Raw genomic sequence first — 18909 nt, forward strand, 5'->3', positions numbered from 1 at the left:
GCTATGAGTTGAATACGAAGACTACCATAAACGCACAAACATACATACGCACACAGATAGCAATATAGTTAGCTAAGGAAACTACCTTTTCTAGAATTAAGGAAGACACACGGAGCAGCAGTTAGCAGTATCTTATTGCAGCTTCCCTTGGCTCCTAGAATCCCTAAAGAAGGCATTTCATTCTGTGGGATAATGTCCATCAAGGGGTATGCCCTACTTAGAGTAGCTATTTCTTGCTGTCTCATTCAGAAATAAATGAAGAAAATAACCATGATATGAAATATTAACAGACTTTTGGGACCTAGGACCTTTCTGTTCTCCAGCCAAACTTAGCATCAGCAAGCCCACATTCCCTAGGAAGCAGGAAGACAGCAAAATGTCCAGATGTGCAGTCATATTGTCCAGTGAAATATCAGGCAATATTGTCCAGAAGGTCTCAAACAATGTATCTTTAGGATTCCAATGTTCCAGAGGTACATTTCTACCCCCAAATATTTAACTATATAACAATTTCATAGCCTATTTCCCCCTTGAATTTTAGGGTGACATCAAAACATTAAAATTTGGGAAAATATAGTATTTTATAGGAAGAGAAAAATCTTGATTGAGATCTCAGAACTAATATTGGTATCATGCACTACACTCAGTGACAGAAGGCATTATATCAAACAACAGAAAAGCAGGTGAAAAAACTTGAGAATGATTTCATATAAAAAAAGCCTCATTTGTTCTTTCCACTTTGAGTAATTATCTAAGTGAAAGTAGTAAGGTATAAATATCTGTCATTAAATCATATATTGTGGTTGGATTTAAAAATACATGCAAAATTTTTTGACATTTCTCTAAGAAGTGGACCACAATTCCCCTCTTCTGGAGTATGGCTCACTAACTGTTCTAATGACAAGAAAACTTCAAGAGTGTTTGTGATTTCCAAGTTTAGATTATTTTTTTTAATGGTTTCCATTTTAAGTTCTCGCTCTCTTTCTCTTCCTCTTTCTCTCTCACTTGCTCTCTCTCTATTTCTGATCACTTGCCCTGGAAGAAACAAGCTGCTATTTATGAGAAACACTATGGATAGGGAATGTGGCAAGGAACTGAGGCCTCCTGCCAACTGTCAGTGAGAAACTAAGGCCTGCCAGCAACCACATAAGTGAGCTATGAAGTGCATCCCCCAGCCTTCTTTGAGCTTTAAGATGACTACCGCCTGGCCAACAAATTAACTACAACCTCATAGGAGAATGAGCCAGAAACACCTACCTAAACCAATCCCTCAAGAACTGTGTGATAAATATTGGTGCTATATTTTGGAATAAGTTACTATGCAACAATAACTAATGTGTGTGTGTGTGTGTGTGTGTGTGTGTGTGTGTGTGTGTGTGTGTATGTATATATACATACATGCATAGATACATGGGGGGAATAGGAAAAGATGGAGGAGAGGAGAGAAAGAGAAAGAGACACAGAGACAGAGGAAGAGAGAGGATTTTATGGCAAGTAAAATTTTTATATTGATGAAAAGGAAAATATATTTTAGACAGGGAAAATTCTAAAAATAAAGTATGTAATATTACCTATGTCAGTTTTAAGACAGTAGATCAGGGACCATTATGGAAACAAATAGTGTGGCTATTACATAAATATCCCTAATGACAAACTCACAATAATATAATAAAATGGTTCCATATGGTTACCAATGAAAGATGTTTCATAGCTGAAATATCCAGATGGAAAAGGTGAAATTAACATAATTATAATACTTCCAGCATTAGAAAGCATACAGTTCAATCTTCTCATTTTTTAAAACTAGGCAAAGAGATTACAGAGCATTCATGGTTTCCCTTCTCAGTAATTCACTGTTTAAGCCTGGATTAGATAACTCTTTCAAACTCACTCAAAATACAATTTTAGACTATTTTTAGATTAATCTGTGAATAGAAACCAAGAAAATTTCCATATTAAAGAAAATAGTTACAATTACTTTGGGTATAAAATACACCCAAAATAGTCGCCATTTAATATTTTATATTTTTAACAAAGCAAGATTTTAGATCATAATATAAATGCCAGTATTTTATCTAGGTGGAATAAGAATCTTCTGAAACATTTACTGCACTTTTATTAGAATAAGCTTGACTATACAGTAAGGGTGTAAATTTCAGTAAAATTATGATGGGAAAACAAATATAAAAGGACCAAATTATTGCTATCTTCTTACTCTTTAATGTTCCGGAAGTTCTACATGTTGTTTTTCTACTTTGCAGCTCAACCTTATAAAGACCTTGTGACCAAAGTTAGTAATTCTCTCAAGGGTTTCTACTGATGCAAAGAAAGACAAAAGCTTGGGAATATGATTATACTTGAATTTATATTTGAGTCTGAATTACTGAGGACTTCAAATTGTTTGTTTAAAAAAAATCAGAATCTTGGAAACCTTTGTGGGCTGCTAATATATGTATATATACCAAATAATCTTGTTTGGATTAAAGTGTCCAAACTGCTATTGGAGATAAAGAAATATGATACGATCTGAAAATATAAGTTTTAATTCTGTCACAGTAATGAATCCCATTGCAAAGTAGAAATTCTGTCTTATTAGCAGAATTGTTGGTTCTTTCTGTACCTTGACATTGTGTAAGGCTTTTCTCTTCATTAAAGTCTATGAGATGACTTTCTAACACCATACATAAAAGAAAATCATAATGGATTAAAGACCTAAATGTGAGACCTGAAACCATAAAAATCCTAATAGAGAACATAAGCAGTAATTTCTTTGACATTGGCCATAGCAATATTTTTTCTAGATATGTCTCCTAAGGCAAAGGAAACAAAAGCAAAAATAAACTATTGAGACTACATCAAAATAAAAGCTTTTGCACAGTGAAGGAACCTGTCAACAAAACAAAAAGACAACCTACTGAATGAGAGAAGGTATTTATAAATGATATATCTGATAAGAGATTAATATCCAAAATATATATAAAGAATTTACACAACACCCAAAAACCTAATAATCTGATTAAAAATGTACAGAGGAACTCTATTTTTCCAAAGAAAACATACAGATGGCCAACAGACACATGAGAAGATGCTCAATATCACTAACCATCAGGGAAATGTAAACCATAAAGAGCTAACACTTCACACCTGTCAGAACGGCTAAAATCAGCAACACAAGAAGAAACAAGTATCAGTGAGGATGTACAGAAAAAGCAACACTCACGCACAATTGGTGGGAATTCAAGTTGGTATAGCCACTGTGGATAACAGTATGGAGGTTCCTCAAGAAATTAAAAATATAAATACAGTATGATCCAATAATTCCACTACTGGTTTTTACCCAAAGAAAGCAAAACTCTAATTTAAAAAGATATATGGACCCTTATGTTTATTGCAGCACTGTTTACAATGGCCAATTTATGGAAGCAACTTAAATATTCACTGATAGATGAATGCATAAAGAAGATGTGAAATACACACACACACACACACACACACACACACACACACACACAGAGGAATATTATGCAGCCATAAAAAGGATGAACTCTTGACATTTGCAGACATGGGTAGACCTAGAGGGTATTATGCTAAGAGAAATAAGTCAGACTGAGAAAGACAGAAACCACATGATTTCATTCATGTGTGCAATCTAGAAACCAAAACAAGTGAATAAACAAACCAAAGGCAGAATCTGACCTATACATGCAGAGAACAAACTGATGGTTGCCAAAGAGAAGAGGGATAAGGGAGATGCGCAAAATGAGTGAAGGGAACTGGGAGATACAGGCTTCCCATTATAGAATAAATAAGACATGGGAATAAAAGGTACAGCATAGGGTATATAATCAATGATATTGTGATAGTGTTGTATGGTGACTAACATAACAAAATAAAAATTATTAAAAAAATGAAATAAAATCTTTTAAAAAAAGGGGGTAGCTACACTTGTGGTGAGCATAACATAGAGAGATGTTGAACCACTAAGTTGTACACCTAGAACTAATTAACATTGTGCGCTAACTATAGCCAAATAAAAAGATTAAAATAAAATAAAATTTATGAAATTATATATTTATATATTAAATATATCAAAACCTATAATCCCAAAAAAGTCTATGTAATGATTAAATTACAAGGCTTAAAATGATTAAAGACACACTAACATATCCTATCACTTTGTAAGTTATTTCAAATTTTGTATAAATATATAATTAAGGAGTTAACAAACAGGTAATCTTTATTTGAAACTCCATGAAGAGAAACCTAAATTCTTATCATGATAGCTATTGTTACAACTAATACTCTGTATTTGGCAAATCATAATTTTGATGGACATTAAATATTCCAAATTAGACTTTCTGGTCTATCATGTCATTATGAGTTTAGCACATTTCATTAATAAACTAGATCCCTAATAAGAAGTACATTAATTATATTTGTTAATGACAGTGAAGCCTGGAACCAGTATTAGTGACTACAGAGAATTACAATAGACTTAGCAAATTAAGACCAAGGAGAATTTTAGCAGTGTATGTACCTATATATTATGTTTTTCCTCTTATAGAGGAAATAATTTTATTTGCAAGAAAATAATTAACTTGATAAAGAATGTAGAAATTTGTGAATGTGAGGAATTCTCTTGAGAATTCTTTTTCGCTTTTTATTCATTCTTTCATACTTAATTTCCTTGAATGCCCCTTTTGTTCTCTATGTGGCTTTTAGTTATTTTCCCTCTTATCACTAGGGCTATGAGTATCTTATAAAAGGTGTATGTGCCTCTCTCCTCAAGGATGAGAACATCCTACCAAAGTCAGACTCATATACTCTAGTACCCTTTCCATTTCTAACTTCTTGTGTTAGTTTGCTTTCTATACATTGGCTTTGATTCTCCATGTTGATGCCTCAAATGAACTTTCTACTTTGATTTCCATTATAGTTTTATTCCTGATACTGTTTGTTTGTAGGTTCATTCATACATTTATTTAGGATCCAATATTATTTTTACTTAATTGACATGTACTGATTCCTATGATGCATCAGACACAGTACAAACCAAGAAGCAACATCAACGAACAGGACAGAAACAATCACTACCTTTATGGCATTTTAGCAAGAAGGAGTCATTCTACAAAACTAATTATTTAATTTAAATGGTAATATGTGCTATGAAGGAAAACAGCAGAAAAAACTAGGATTGCAACGTTGGGGTAATAATCAAGGTCTGCAAAGGAAGAAAAATCTTCACTATAAAAACAATATTTAGGCAAATACAATTTTAAGTAGCAGGAATTAACCACAGGAAGGAAGTAAAAAAAGGCAAGAAATCCAGGCAAAGGAAGTTACACATTAGAAAGCCTTGGCAGACACAAACCTGTTGGAGAAACTGAAAATTGGTAATGTGTCTGCAGTATAGTGAGGAAGGGAAAAAATAGCAAGAGATGAGGCTGAGAAATTGGGCAATAGTCAGTGACTTGTAGGCCATATTATCGATTTTAGATTTTATTCTAAGTGCATTTAGTTGATGGAAAGCTAGAACAGTGTAAAATTAGGTAGTTGGTAATCTTTAGATTTCTTTCATGGTTTGCTTTAAAGTTGCAATCTCAGGAAACTACAGTTCTAATGAGGGTGTTATATATAAATTAACTAGCTAAGTGGCTCTCAGGATCCAAGCTTGAGTCAGTTGTTTTGGTACTCATTTGTTACAGAATAAAGGTCAGATATTTATTAAGTTTTAAGCAACATTGCTTATAGCAAGGTTAATATAAATATTTAAGTGATTTTATTAGAAGTTACCATTTACAACAATATACATAAATTAAATAACTGTGAATGAGGGTTTTTAAAAGTGTGCAAGGTCTGCACAGAAAACTATCCAGCATTAAAAAATAAAAATAGATAACATCATACTTAATAGTGAGAAACATGAAGCTTTACCACTAATTCTGAACCATTAAAAATGTTGTTCTTTATGTATTATACCTACCATAATCTGGGAAAATCATGGTCAACTTGGAATCTCACTACACCAGACAAGAGGGACTGACTTATTTGATAACTTGAGCTTCTCAGTGTCTTCTCTGCTAGGTAGCAAAATTAGCATTGGTGGAGCCTCTACATAAGGCTTAAGTCTTCATAATTCCAAGCCCATCTTCTGAAATTTAAAGAACTGTATATTACAAATATTCATAGACAGAGGGGTCATGGTCTGGTTAGATGTCCTCTTAGTCCTAAACCTGGTCACTTATAAATCTTAGACCGACAGTTGTTGACCAGCTACTAACAATGGCCTCTTGGCCATCTTCAGGAAACAAACATCTCTAAGCCCTAAGATAAAGATTCTAGGTCAGCTGGGGTAAAGTCAAGTTATTCATAAAAGAATCAGCACTTCTGAATGGAAATCTTCTTGGTAAAATAAAGATCACCAAGTGTTTCCTTGGTAAAATAATCAGAGTTTTTCAGATACCACCAATGTTGCACCCCACTCTATTCCTAAAGAACACCCTTATTTATCCTAAATGTTCAACTTTCTGGATATAAAACCTTTCCTGGACCTTGTAGTTTGGTGGGAAGGATTTCCCTGTGGAAGACTCTGCCTTTCATCTTTGGTATGTGACAAAATGAGTTAATACCTCCAACCAGGACAATTAGAGGACACTCTGTCTCTTATCATTTACCCAAGTGAGGAGAGACAAGGGGCTTTTATGAGCTGCCTATTTATCTTAACTTCTTTATCCCTATCACCAACGTTGTTAGTATTCTCCAAAAAATTTTTAAAAATTAAAGAAATAAAGGTTCTGGAAATCAATAATTCACTTCCGTTGTTAAGTGGAATTCTGTGTCAAATGCCCTATTGTGTTTCATTGATAATAGTAATTTAACAAGTTTAAGGAACGATTAATCCATCTGATTATAAATGTAAATCTTCATTCAAATTGCCAAGGTTTATCTTTTGTCAGGGTTCGAAACCAAATGGTTATATAATAGCCTACTATTTTATTAGCATATGTATTTAGTTCATTGCTAAATAGAATAGGCTTAAGAGTTTTTATTTATTTTATTTTTGTATACTGAAATTTGACAACTCTAATGGATACTTCAAGGGAACACTCAGTTCTTGCTAAAACTTTCATTAGTTTACTTATAGCTTTGAGTAATAAGCTCAGTGATGTACGTAGGGCACTGTATATATAGGATATTGGTGTACTTGAAAGCCATAGGAAAGCAGTTTTTTCTCTTTCTATAAGTGTATCTAAAAGACAGAAATAAATATTACATGTGAGTGATTTAAACAAAAGTGAAATTTGCTTAGATAACAGCATCAGTCTTCAAAAAAAAACACTACTCATTGATCGACTGTCTTTGTTACCTCTATTGTTCTTAAATGACAATAACATAGTTATTAAGTTTCTTTTAGAATATTAAAAAATAAACAGTTTGGGAGCTGATTTATTTTGCTTAAGAAACAATTTTTTTGAATATTGCTTGTGTCATGTAATCTGTTTCAATAAAATTTTTGTTGAAATTTCTATTGAAAGCAAATTTTTACTAGCATGGAGTTTCTGGAAGTCATTCAGAATGAAAATAGTATTTTCTGCATTTATTTGGCAGGGTTTGTTTTTTTTTTTAAGTTGGCATTGTGGTGTGATTTCTTAGAACAACTGCTATGCAAAACACTTTCATTTCTTCAAGGCCTGTAACACTACACAAGAGGAAGGCTAAAACAACTAATGAACTTGAAAAGTCAATACAGGTAACCCCTGTCTTTCAAAAGTTCATGGTGTGTCACTTTGCTTTTCCTAAAGACTTGCATTAGTTCCTGTTTATGCTAACTGAAAGAAATCCAAAGAGGACTTTTGCTTTTACGAAAAACCACAAAAAGTGAAAATGGCATTCTGAGTTTGTTTTGCAGTGAGCCATTAGAAGAGTCAGCGGTCCACCTGAGCAGTTAAAGTGGCCCCCACTAAGCTCTCTCCCAGGATATACTCAGTAACTCAGCATCTAGCCACCATAGCTTTGAACTGTGTGAGATTTGTGCTTTATCTTGATTTATTTTGAGCATCAGTTAACAAGATGTGCCCTAAGGTGTTAGAAAAGCCTAAGAGAGGTTATTTTTTTTGGACTGGAAATGCTTGAAATTTCTTGCATATAAATTAAAGGTAATTGCTTTTTACTTTAGGTCATTTTGGCTTACAAAAGGTTTCGTAAGAATGCCCTACTTTCAGGGAGTGGGGAAAACCTCTACACTAAATTAGAAAAATGAAGAAAATAAACGCAAAACGGAGAACACTGAAAACAACCTTCACATCATGATCTTCAGGGTAGAGTACAACACGATAGCTTATGGTTTGTGAAACAGTGATAAAACTGCGGATATACAATTTCTAAATTTTAAAGCAAGGAAAAACAAACTATTTCCAATTTCTTTGGGATTGCCTTTAACTTCATTTGGTTTTGAATCATGCTTTAAATATCTTCTCAAGGGGTGCCTGAGTGGCTCAGTCCGTTAAGCCTTTGGATCAGGTCATGATCCCAGGGTCCTGGGATCGAGCTCCGCATCAGGCTCCCTGCTCACTAGGCAGCCTGCTTCTCCCTCTCCACCACTTGTGCTCTCTCACTTGCTCTCTCTCTTAAATAAAATCTAAACAAATAACTTATTAAACAGCAGTACAAGCAGTCTGAATAATATAGTCAGCAACACTGGGCACTAAAACTGTACTAGGTGACAGATGTCAGCCTTCTGTGATCTCAGGGAGAAACCAAGAAGAAGAACCAGAAAGCCAGTTAAGTGGAGGCATGCAGGCAATATTTTTGAACAACCAGATAGGATAGAAACATACTGTATTAAGATGACCTAAAGGTCTTTCACATGTCTATGTGGAAATCAATAAGTAAGCCTTACAAAACAAATTATACCCTATGATACACCTTGGAGAACTGCTTTCAGGCCTGCCTATCCCTTCCTCTTTTTGCTATTAATATAACTGCTCCAGAAATTATATGAAATTCCTCGAGTTCTGATATGTTCTGGTATAATGTCATCACTTGAATTCTAATTACTGAGGTATTGTATGTCATGAAGTATCTCCTTGTAAACTGCATTATGATGAACTCTCATTGCATCTTTAACCATGGTCATTTTGAGGTGTTTTTGGTTTTTTTGTCATTTACAGTTTGACAGTTTTTACAGTTTGACTCTGAACCTCTTGCAAATATGTTTCAGCTTTACAGAGATTAATGGAAAGGACTTTTGACACATACAGATTTCTTTTTTTTAATTATTTTTTTTAAAGTTCCATGATTTAATACTTGCCTATAACACCCAGTGCACCATGCAATACGTGCACTCCTTAATACCCATCACCAGCATATACCATTCCCCCCCCACCGAAGCCGTCAGTTTGTTTCCCAGAATCCATAGTCTCTCATGGTTCCTTCCCCCTTCTGTTTACCCCCCTTTCTTCTTCCCTTTCTTCTCCTACCGATCTTCATACTTCTTATGTTCCATAAATGAGTGAAACCATATGATAATTGTCTTTCTCTGCTTGACTTATTTCGCTTAGCATGGACGGGAATGGAGGAGACACATTCGGATTTCTAACACTCTTATGGTCATAAAGCTAAACTAAGAACTGGAACTAGTGGGAACACGTGACTCAAACATAGCGAGAATTAGTAACATGGGGCTTAACCGACTGAGCCACCCAGGTGTCCCTATGACCACACAGTTTTAAGGAACTAAGGTTGACTTCATAGAGCCACTAAAGCCCCTTGGAAAAAAATTGGCCTGGTACCTTCCTTAGAAGGTTATTGAGACCCTCACCAGGTGAGTAAGGAAGGTCACTTCCTGGCAGGCTTAGTAACCTCAGAATATTTTGGGGATCTTGAGAAAGAGAGGAAGTAAGCCAAAGCAATAGGTATTACAGATGAGTCTAATGGCAACTATTTAGTTTCTCTTCTTAACTTCTGAGGCTATTAAAAGTTTAATCTGATATTCCCCAAGATAAATTCTAGCAAAATCGATTTTAAAAAAAACCTATGTAGTTAATCACTATTCTTGCTGCACTTAGTAAGTAATCAAGCCAAGTTTTTTGAAACTGCACTTATTTTTAAACAAATTAATCTTAATTTAGGTATCTTTGGTAGAAATGAGGGTGATTTTACAGAGAAAAATTATGCTTCAGTAACACATCTCGTTCTGAATAACTCTCTCTGAATGTTTATTTTTTGTCTACAATATGGGTCTGGGTCCGAACTTCTTCTAATTTCCTTGGGTACATGGATATGACTCTCCAGACTAAGATTTCCAACTTAATCCCATTTTTTTTCTTCATTTTTATAATTTGCACTTTTAAAAAAGTTTTTATTTTAGGGGCACCTGGGCGGCAAAGTCAATTAAACATCTGCCTTCAGCTCAGGTCATGATCCCAGTGTCCTGGGATGGAGCCTCACATCGGGCTCCCTGCTCAGCAGGGAGCCTGCTTCTCCCTCTCCCACTCCCCCTGCTTGTGTTCCCTCTCTCACCGTCTCTCTCTCTGTGTCAAATAAATAAATAAATAAAATCTTTTTAAAAAGTTCTTATTTTAATTCCAATTAGTTAACATACGGTGTTATATTAGTTTCGAGTGTACAATTTAGTGATTCAACACTTCCATGCATCACCCTGTGCTCATCATGACAAGCGCTCTTCTTATTCCCCATCACCTGTTTCACCCATCCAGCCCTCTCATTCCTTTGACTTGGAACCATTGCAAACAAAAACTGCCCTTTTTTTCCTGAAGCCCTGCAAACTGAAGCTGGACAACTTGAGGTCAACTTCAGAGAAATTGCCATAATGGCCCATGTATACATGGCTATTGCTGTTTGGGCCACTCAGAAAAATCACCAGAGACATTCAAACCGCAGGCCAGAAAAATCTGTCAGATTGCCACTGCTTGCCCTCACTCCATCTGAAGATACTTCGAGCCTGACATCGAGTGATCTCACTGGCAGTATTCAGAATGCAGACACTAGGTTTCTAATTTGCTGCAACTTAACCTGTGTTTTTCTTTTGTTTCCATAAGAAATGCCTCTTATGAATTTCCTGAACTTTGAGAGCCCACCTGCAGGACCACCTGCTAAAATGAGACAACTGTTTAACTGAACTAACCTATTCTCAAGACTAAGACTGGTTCATGAGATATGGAGCAGACTTATTACCTAAGGTCCAGCTACTAGGGAACAATGTTGATCTGTGATATTTTACTAAACACAAAAAATCTTGTCAAAAGGATAGAATGTTAATTTGTAACCATACCACAAGGGCTTTTCAATGAAAAGTTATTCCAGATATGGGATGGATTAGTATGGATAACTCAGTTATGGCAGATTAAGTCAGAGGGCTCCGTTATGCTCAGAATAAGCTAATCAAAACAATTATCTGCCTGAAGTGACCCAACAACCAGTATCGGGGAAATTAGTTCTGAAATTCTTGGTTTAAATATATTCTAATATTTCTAGCTATGATATTAGCCTTTTTACTGTTAACATGATGTCTATACAAATTGCTAGCCTTTTGTATGTGATGGTCTACACAGACAGACATGAAGTTAACAACAGTAAAACTTGTAGATGCTATAAATAACATATATAATTCTCTATAAAAGGTTGACGATTTATACCTAGACACAGTGAAACATCTCAGGCTATAAAATCCTCAACTTGAGCAAATTTAGAAATTTAGAGATGGCTATCCTTTTCAGGACATTCCTGCCTCACATACATCAGAACAACTAGGAATGAGCCTTCCTAGCGCTATGGGACAAAGTGATACTTAGTCACCATTGTCTCCCATAGGTGACAATTTGACCAAAAGGAGGAAATGTGCACTAAAACTGCAGAAAGTGACTGATGTCAGCCTCTTGTTACCGCTCAAGTGACCTCAAAAGAAACTCAAAACAAGAAAAGCCAGAAAACCAGTTAAGTAGAAGCATGCAGTCAATATTTTTGAACAATTAGATACGATAGAAACATAATGTATTAAGATGACCTAACGGTCTTTCACGTGTCTATGTGGAAATCAATACACCTCAGTTTTTACAAAAATCATACCTTGTAATTCTCAATTATACCTTGGAGAACTGCTTCCAAGCACGCATACCTCTTTCCCCTTTTCAATATAATCCCCCGTGAACTCAGCTTCAGAGCAGCTCTTTCAGAGCAATCTGAAATACTGTCTCCCAGACTATTAGCCCTCGGTAAGACAACAAATAAAGCATTTACTAACCTACTTTGAGGTTGGCTATTTTTTCAGTCAACAATACCTAATTGAAAATGTAATTCATTCAATTCAGGAAATTCTTGGGTCTGTTGCTCACAAAATACGGAAACACATAATGATAATTGCATAATTTAAGATCATAAAAGGCATCTGGTCTCAATCTCCAGTATATAAAGTGATTTAATGTGTTCAATGAAGAGTTGCATTCCTTATTGTCCGGGAAGTACTGCTTTTTTTGTAATTAAAGATAAATAATAGATCCTTTTTTCTGTACAAGCAATCAATATTTTATTAAAAGCTTTGTAAAAGAAATATATTATTTTCTTAATAATCAATTGTATTAAGGATATTTTGTAAAGGTTACTTATGAAATTCTACTTTGTTTAAATAAAGAGCTTCTTCCTCAATGTCAAGTAATTTAAATTCTTGAAATAAGTTAAAAAAATTTTAAACAACTGATTTATTTCAGTATCAATGAAATGAATGATACACTCTTTCAATTTTCTTAATATAATAATAGAATAATTACTCTGATACCTGTGTTTTGTTTGCCACGGGCAAAATGGGCCAGGTTTAATGAAAAATAGAATAAATCCAAATAGATCATTTGAGTAATTCTGATCATCAAAGAGGAAAAAAACAGAACAGAAAAAAGCAAATAAACAATCATACTTTTTCTTAATTTTTTTCATTCTGGCAGTATATTAAGTATAATCATAAAGACAGGATATATATATACATATATATATGCACACACATATGTATACATGTATATAGATATATGCCCATGTTTTTATATAACATAAGTTCAGTATTTCAAAGAGGCAATCTTTGAAGGCTCTGTACGCCTTCTAAAGAAAAAAAAATATTTCAACAAAGGAATTAATTCCTTGAAAATATCTTACAAATCGGTGGCATGTGCTAGCTTTGTCATTCACATTTTCAAGAGGTAAAGTTTTGCATAACCTTAGTTTATTTCTATGAATCAGATTCATTTCAGGAAATGAGAGTTAGTAACCACTGAGCACCTTCTAAAGAATGTTTTGCTGGCTCCTCTCAGTATGTCCAAAAGAGAAATTTCACAAACATTTTGAGAATAGAATTTCTGTTGAACTGAGGGGAAAGGTCTGCATAGTGATCATTTTAAAGCCTTTGTATATAAAATTTTCATGTAATTGTTTTAAAATAATATAAACAAACAACCTAATTCCTACTATACTACAAAGGTAATTTTTGAAGCTGATGATTTTTTAAATGAACCACACTTCATAATTTAATGATGAATAATAAATATTTCCATTTCTATCAGTAAGTGATTATCATTCCACATAAGTAATATGATTTCTTACAATTAAGAGTAGCTTTTAAAGAAGATTTTAATTTTTTCAGTAAATAAATAAGAGAATCAGGCTACTTAATTATTTTACTGATGATAATGGCATTCAACTCACCATTTTAAAATACAGATTCTTAAAGATCAACTTAAAAATACCTTATTACTTTAAGAATATCTCAAATACCTAAAATTTTGAGTAACTACTGCTGAGGGATAATGACCATTCAATAGTCATGGCATTCTGGAGGCAAAATATTGTTCAGGGACATATAAGTACAGATTCTAATAGTTTTCCCACATAAAAAATGTTCCCTTGTTGCCAAAACTGGAAAAGCCCAGCACTTATTAACATACATTTTGTTTTCATCATGTGAGTCCTCCCTGAATGGAGATCCACATGCTAAATATAAAAAGGCAATATAAAAATAATAATTGATCTTACCAGGTCTGGTGAAACACTATTTTGCACAATCTTGTCACTGTAAACCGTGTACCTTCTCAGGTCCCCTGGAAGCCAAAAACAGCTTTGCTAAGTATCCTGCATCTCTGGCCATCTTATTTCCAGTAATACTAAAGGTTAGAGATGATGAATTTCTTTAAAGTGTGAGGAATGATTAAGAGGAATTTTCTGGTGCCTCAGACTTATCCAATCCTTCCATTCACACTGAATTCTCTGTAGCTGGAGGTCCTTCAGTACTTCATCTACACAATTTATCAGAAAGAGTGGTTGATACACCCAATAGAAACATTAGTTCACAATCCCAAACAACAAAACACCCACACAGTAAAATTATATTCAAAGAAAAATAACTGCAAAATGGGTACAGATGGATTAAACTTTCCAAATAAGCAAGATACATGTAGTAAAAGAAATAAGGCAATAGACGAGCAACATGAGAGAATAAAAACTTGTAATAAGAGAACACAGGTAAAATGTTAGTATTAAATATAATAGATGACACAAGATGAATGATAGAATGTACACAGCTTAGGAAACATCTGTCATTTAAAAACCAGGTTGAGAAACTCCCATGGAAGAAAAGAGTATAAGAGAATAAAAATTATAAAAGAAAACTTAAAACACATATGGAAGATAGAAGTGGAAATTCAAAAATCCAGTAATAGGAATGATAATAGGAATAATGGGTAAATTTTAAAAAAACAAAAAACGGGCGCCTGGGTGGCTCAGTCGGTTGAACGTCCGACTCCTGGTTTCGGCTCCAGTTATGGTCTCAGGGTCGTGAGATCAAGCCCCACGTGGCACTCCATGCTCAGTGTGGTGTTGAGATTCTCTCCTTCTTCCACCCCTGCACGCTGCTCTCTCTTTCTCTCCATCTCTCTCTCTCTAAATAAATAAATCTTTAAAAAAATACCAAAAAATGGAGCAATAAATACATTTGAAAAAAGAGTGGATATATGTTTCATAAAATATAATTCTGAAATAAATTTATAGACTCGAAAAAAATGTCAGACTGAAAAAATCCATTGAGTGATAAAGATTATAAAGAAAAAATTTACTAAAATTTAAGAATACCCTAGACAAAGAAAAATTTGTGAAGAATTTTTAGTGAGAAAGAATAGATTGTACACCCATTAAACTCCTCAACTAAAGTACTTTCAAAATGAAATAAGGGTCTGTATGGTACATGCTGGATAGCTAGTGTGTGCAAGCCTCCCCCGCATGCCTCTGTTAACCACTACCTTGAAAACGTAGAGATCCTGTCTTCCCTCACTGTTTCCATCAAGCAGAATGTGCAGCAACATGTGTTGTTCAGTGTTCAAAGTCACGGGCTCTGCAGGTGGCCAACCCAGAGCGTCTCCCTTGTAACAGTGTTCAGGTGGTAGATGTTGATCTCCTGGGAAACACCGGCCATGCAAGGCGGGGAAGGGCCACCTGATAGTTGCTGTGATATAAAAATTTGCTGCACCTAAATCCCAAGAGCAGATGCTTTGTCTAGTTTGCTGCTCCTGGACTCCCTGGATGTAAGCTTCACCAATAAACCTAGGTTTGATCACTGTCTCCTGGTCTTTTCTTTGGCCTCTCTAGACTATCACATACCCTAGGCTGAGAGTCTGCTGCAATGCAGGTTTACAGAGTTGATTTTTAGTGATTTGGAGGATGGAGAATTTGAACCTGAAATCTGTAATTTTCAATGACATTATCATTAAAACGTGAGATCATAATTAAAATATTTTTAGGAATCACAAGACCACAGAAAATTTGCCACCAAAAATCCCACATAAAACAAAAGAGATTTTTAATTATTCAAATAATAAGGTTATACTGCAAGACATAAGGCAGTAATTTTGAACAAACATCTTGATTAATGTGGCTATTTACACATAAAGAAATGCAAAGATACATACCAAAGAGAAGACAGTATTTCCATAAAAAAGCCTTAAAATTTATAAAATATTAACATAGTAGCACTATGAGAGATGGGTGAGATTCCAGGAAATGAGAAGACGAGAAAATTCTTAGTTTTTAAGGAGCATCACATACATCATTTCTTAAGGTATGCTGTTTAAAAGACACACAAACCCAGAGAATGGGAAGTTTTTATGTATAAAGATAGACTAAAGACATTATAACATATTACTAACCCAAAAAGCTGGTGAAGGTATACCTATAATCACCCTTAAGAACAAAAACTTGCCAGAAAAATATAACAATCATGACCACGTACTATAGTGGATACCGGGTGGTGCCACAAGATCGTCCATCTTCAGGACTGAAGCACTCATTCTCCAGCTTTCGGGAATATTACTAGTTAATAGCTTGTGGGTGAGTCCATCTGCTTATTATTGCCCTCAACTGAGGAGTGTTGTCTTGTGAGGACACATGCATATCCAGCTACTGGTCAATTCAGAAATCTAGAAGCCTGGTTTCCTTTCCCACCTTGGGACTCTTCTGCAGGATCTGTCCTAACCTCGGAGCTCCTTGTGGAATTGGCCGAGTCCTTTGTTGTGACTGCATCACAGACCATCTTTCTCTTTGCTAAATACTACTTACTTCAGCCCTCCACAAGTGATGATATTAAGAATAATTCCTAAGTGGTAATCTCCATCTCAGAGTCTCCTTTCAAGGGGATTTGAACTGCAACAGTTGGTGCCCGGTTTGTTGCCAGAAAGCAAATTCTAAGGTCATACTTTAAAACTGATCACCTGTGGCTCAGCTAGCAATGAGAACTCCCTCACTGGTGGAAGATGGAGCCCTGATAACACCTGGCACCTGGTGGCATTCCAATGGTTAAAACTTTCAGCCATGGTGACCTGGAATGGTGTTCTACGGAAGGGCATGCACTGGCTGGGGTAATGTATCAGGCATATGATAAGTAAAAAAGAGCTAGTAGTTATAAGAATAATGGAATTAGATGGCTGTTTCTGGAGGCAATAAATACTTGGAAGAGACACAATGAAAGGCTGAGAGTAATTAATCATAGTTGAAGAGCAAGTGTGAAACTAAAAATGCCTCATTAGTAGCACTAAAAACTATTGAATTCCCTGCTAGAAAAGGAAAGAACAAGTTGAGGACCAAGCCCAGGGCCAAGAGTAGCAGAGCTTAAGATTTATTTGACTTCTCATCCCAAGCAGGTCTGCTACAGCAGGTCAGTTCCCTTATTGGGAAGAGTTGGACCATGAGTATGATATGGGAGACATCTAAACTGATGCACTTGAAAATCTTGAATCTCCCTAGTCCCTCAAATCCACTGGGCTTTCAGAAGAGACCCACTCTTTCCTACTGAAGTCCACAACTTACCCTTTTTCTGAAGATGATACAGAGGCTTCTACCTTATAATCAAATGCTATCTCCTTCAGAATATATTTCTACCACTCATCCTGATCATTAGATCAAAAACTGGAGTGAAGTTCCATTATCACCTGGCCAGAGAAATGTAGGACTTCCTGAGAAAAGAAGGAGATTCTATCCAAAAGGAGTTGCATGGCTGCATGGTCTAGTGACTATGTACCAACAAGAGCCAGAGAAGTATTTCTTGAACTGGATTCGAATGTGCTGGATGAAGGGGATAGGAGTGCTGGACATAAACTTAAATAAGAAAGAACATATTCCCAGAGTACAGAATTTAACTCCCTAGAGAGGACCCTGGAAAAGGTACTGACTTGTTAACATGACTCTTAGAAGTTTGGAGAAGTTCACTTGGGTCACAGCGAGTAAAGTAGAAATGCTAGAACTGCTGTGACAGGGAGTGGAGGAACCTAACAAAAGTCTATGAGAAGAGGATATGCTAGAGAGGTATGTTATATAAGGATGGAAAATCAGGGGTGCCTGGGTGGCAGCGGTTAGGCGTCTGCCTTTGGCTCAGGGCGTGATCCCGGCATTATGGGATCGAGCCCCACATCAGCCTGCTTCTTCCTCTCCCACTCCCCCTGCTTGAGTTGCCTCTCTCACTGGCTGTCTCTATCTCTGTCAAATAAATAAATAAAATCTTTTAAAAAAAAAAAAGGATGGAAAATCACCAGATAATTTTGTCAGATGGGGAGCCCAGATAATTTTCTGTTTACCAGAGCAGCAAGGAATGCTCTAGTAAAAGGGGCAATTGTATCATTGTATCAGTTCAGTGGTGGCTATCTTCTATCAGCCAAGGCTGATGCCAGAAGACTCTTTTACTGAAATGAGCTACCTGATAACAATGAGAATGATAGTTTCCAAAATAAGAGACCATGACACTGTGCTTAAACATTGGAGGCAAAGTTGGCAGTTATTTTAATAAATAGTNTTGGAGGCAAAGTTGGCAGTTATTTTAATAAATAGTGAAGTCAGCATGACAGCAAGGGTGCCTTGACATACAGATTTTGTGGATGAGTGGCCAATAAGGTCATTGATCAATTTATAAAACTAGAAGAAACAAAAGATGGATAATCAAGAGACAGAACAGCCACCACAATAAAGGTCATAATCCCTTGCCTACTTCCTGAATCAGCACCAGTTTTTAGACCAGAAACCCACTGACTGAAGGAGAATCTGGTTCCCCAGGAGAAAAGATTCTATAACAGGGGAATATGTTAATTATGTTCCTAGTCCATTCCCCCAAAGACCTGTATCGACCTATTTAGGTAATTGCACCCTGGGAAAAGGGAAACATTCAAATGATTAAAGTACTCTTAGACATGAAGTCTGAGTTTTTATTGATACTTGGAGACCTGATACATCATTATGCCATAGCTGTTGGAACAGGAGTATATAGAGACCAGGTAATATCTGGAGGTCTGTCCCAGTAAGGCTTAGAAAGTTCAATGGGCTCAAGTACCCACCCGTTTGTTATTTCCCTGTCCCCCACATTTATAATTTAAGTGG

At 35.5% G+C, this 18909-nt stretch overlaps 1 protein-coding gene across 1 annotated transcript in view; it reads left to right on the forward strand.

Annotated features, from left to right (window-relative positions):
- Positions 1 to 14409: 14409 nt before the first annotated feature.
- The window catches only part of LOC100474216, a 161995-nt gene continuing 157495 nt past the window's right edge, over positions 14410 to 18909 (forward strand). The window contains exon 1 of the mRNA XM_019804940.2: positions 14410 to 14520. Coding sequence (XP_019660499.2) covers positions 14410 to 14520 — 111 coding nt within the window. The remainder of the gene's footprint in view (positions 14521 to 18909) is intronic.

Source organism: Ailuropoda melanoleuca, chromosome X, assembly GCF_002007445.2.
Source record: "Ailuropoda melanoleuca isolate Jingjing chromosome X, ASM200744v2, whole genome shotgun sequence".
NCBI lineage: Eukaryota > Metazoa > Chordata > Mammalia > Carnivora > Ursidae > Ailuropoda > Ailuropoda melanoleuca.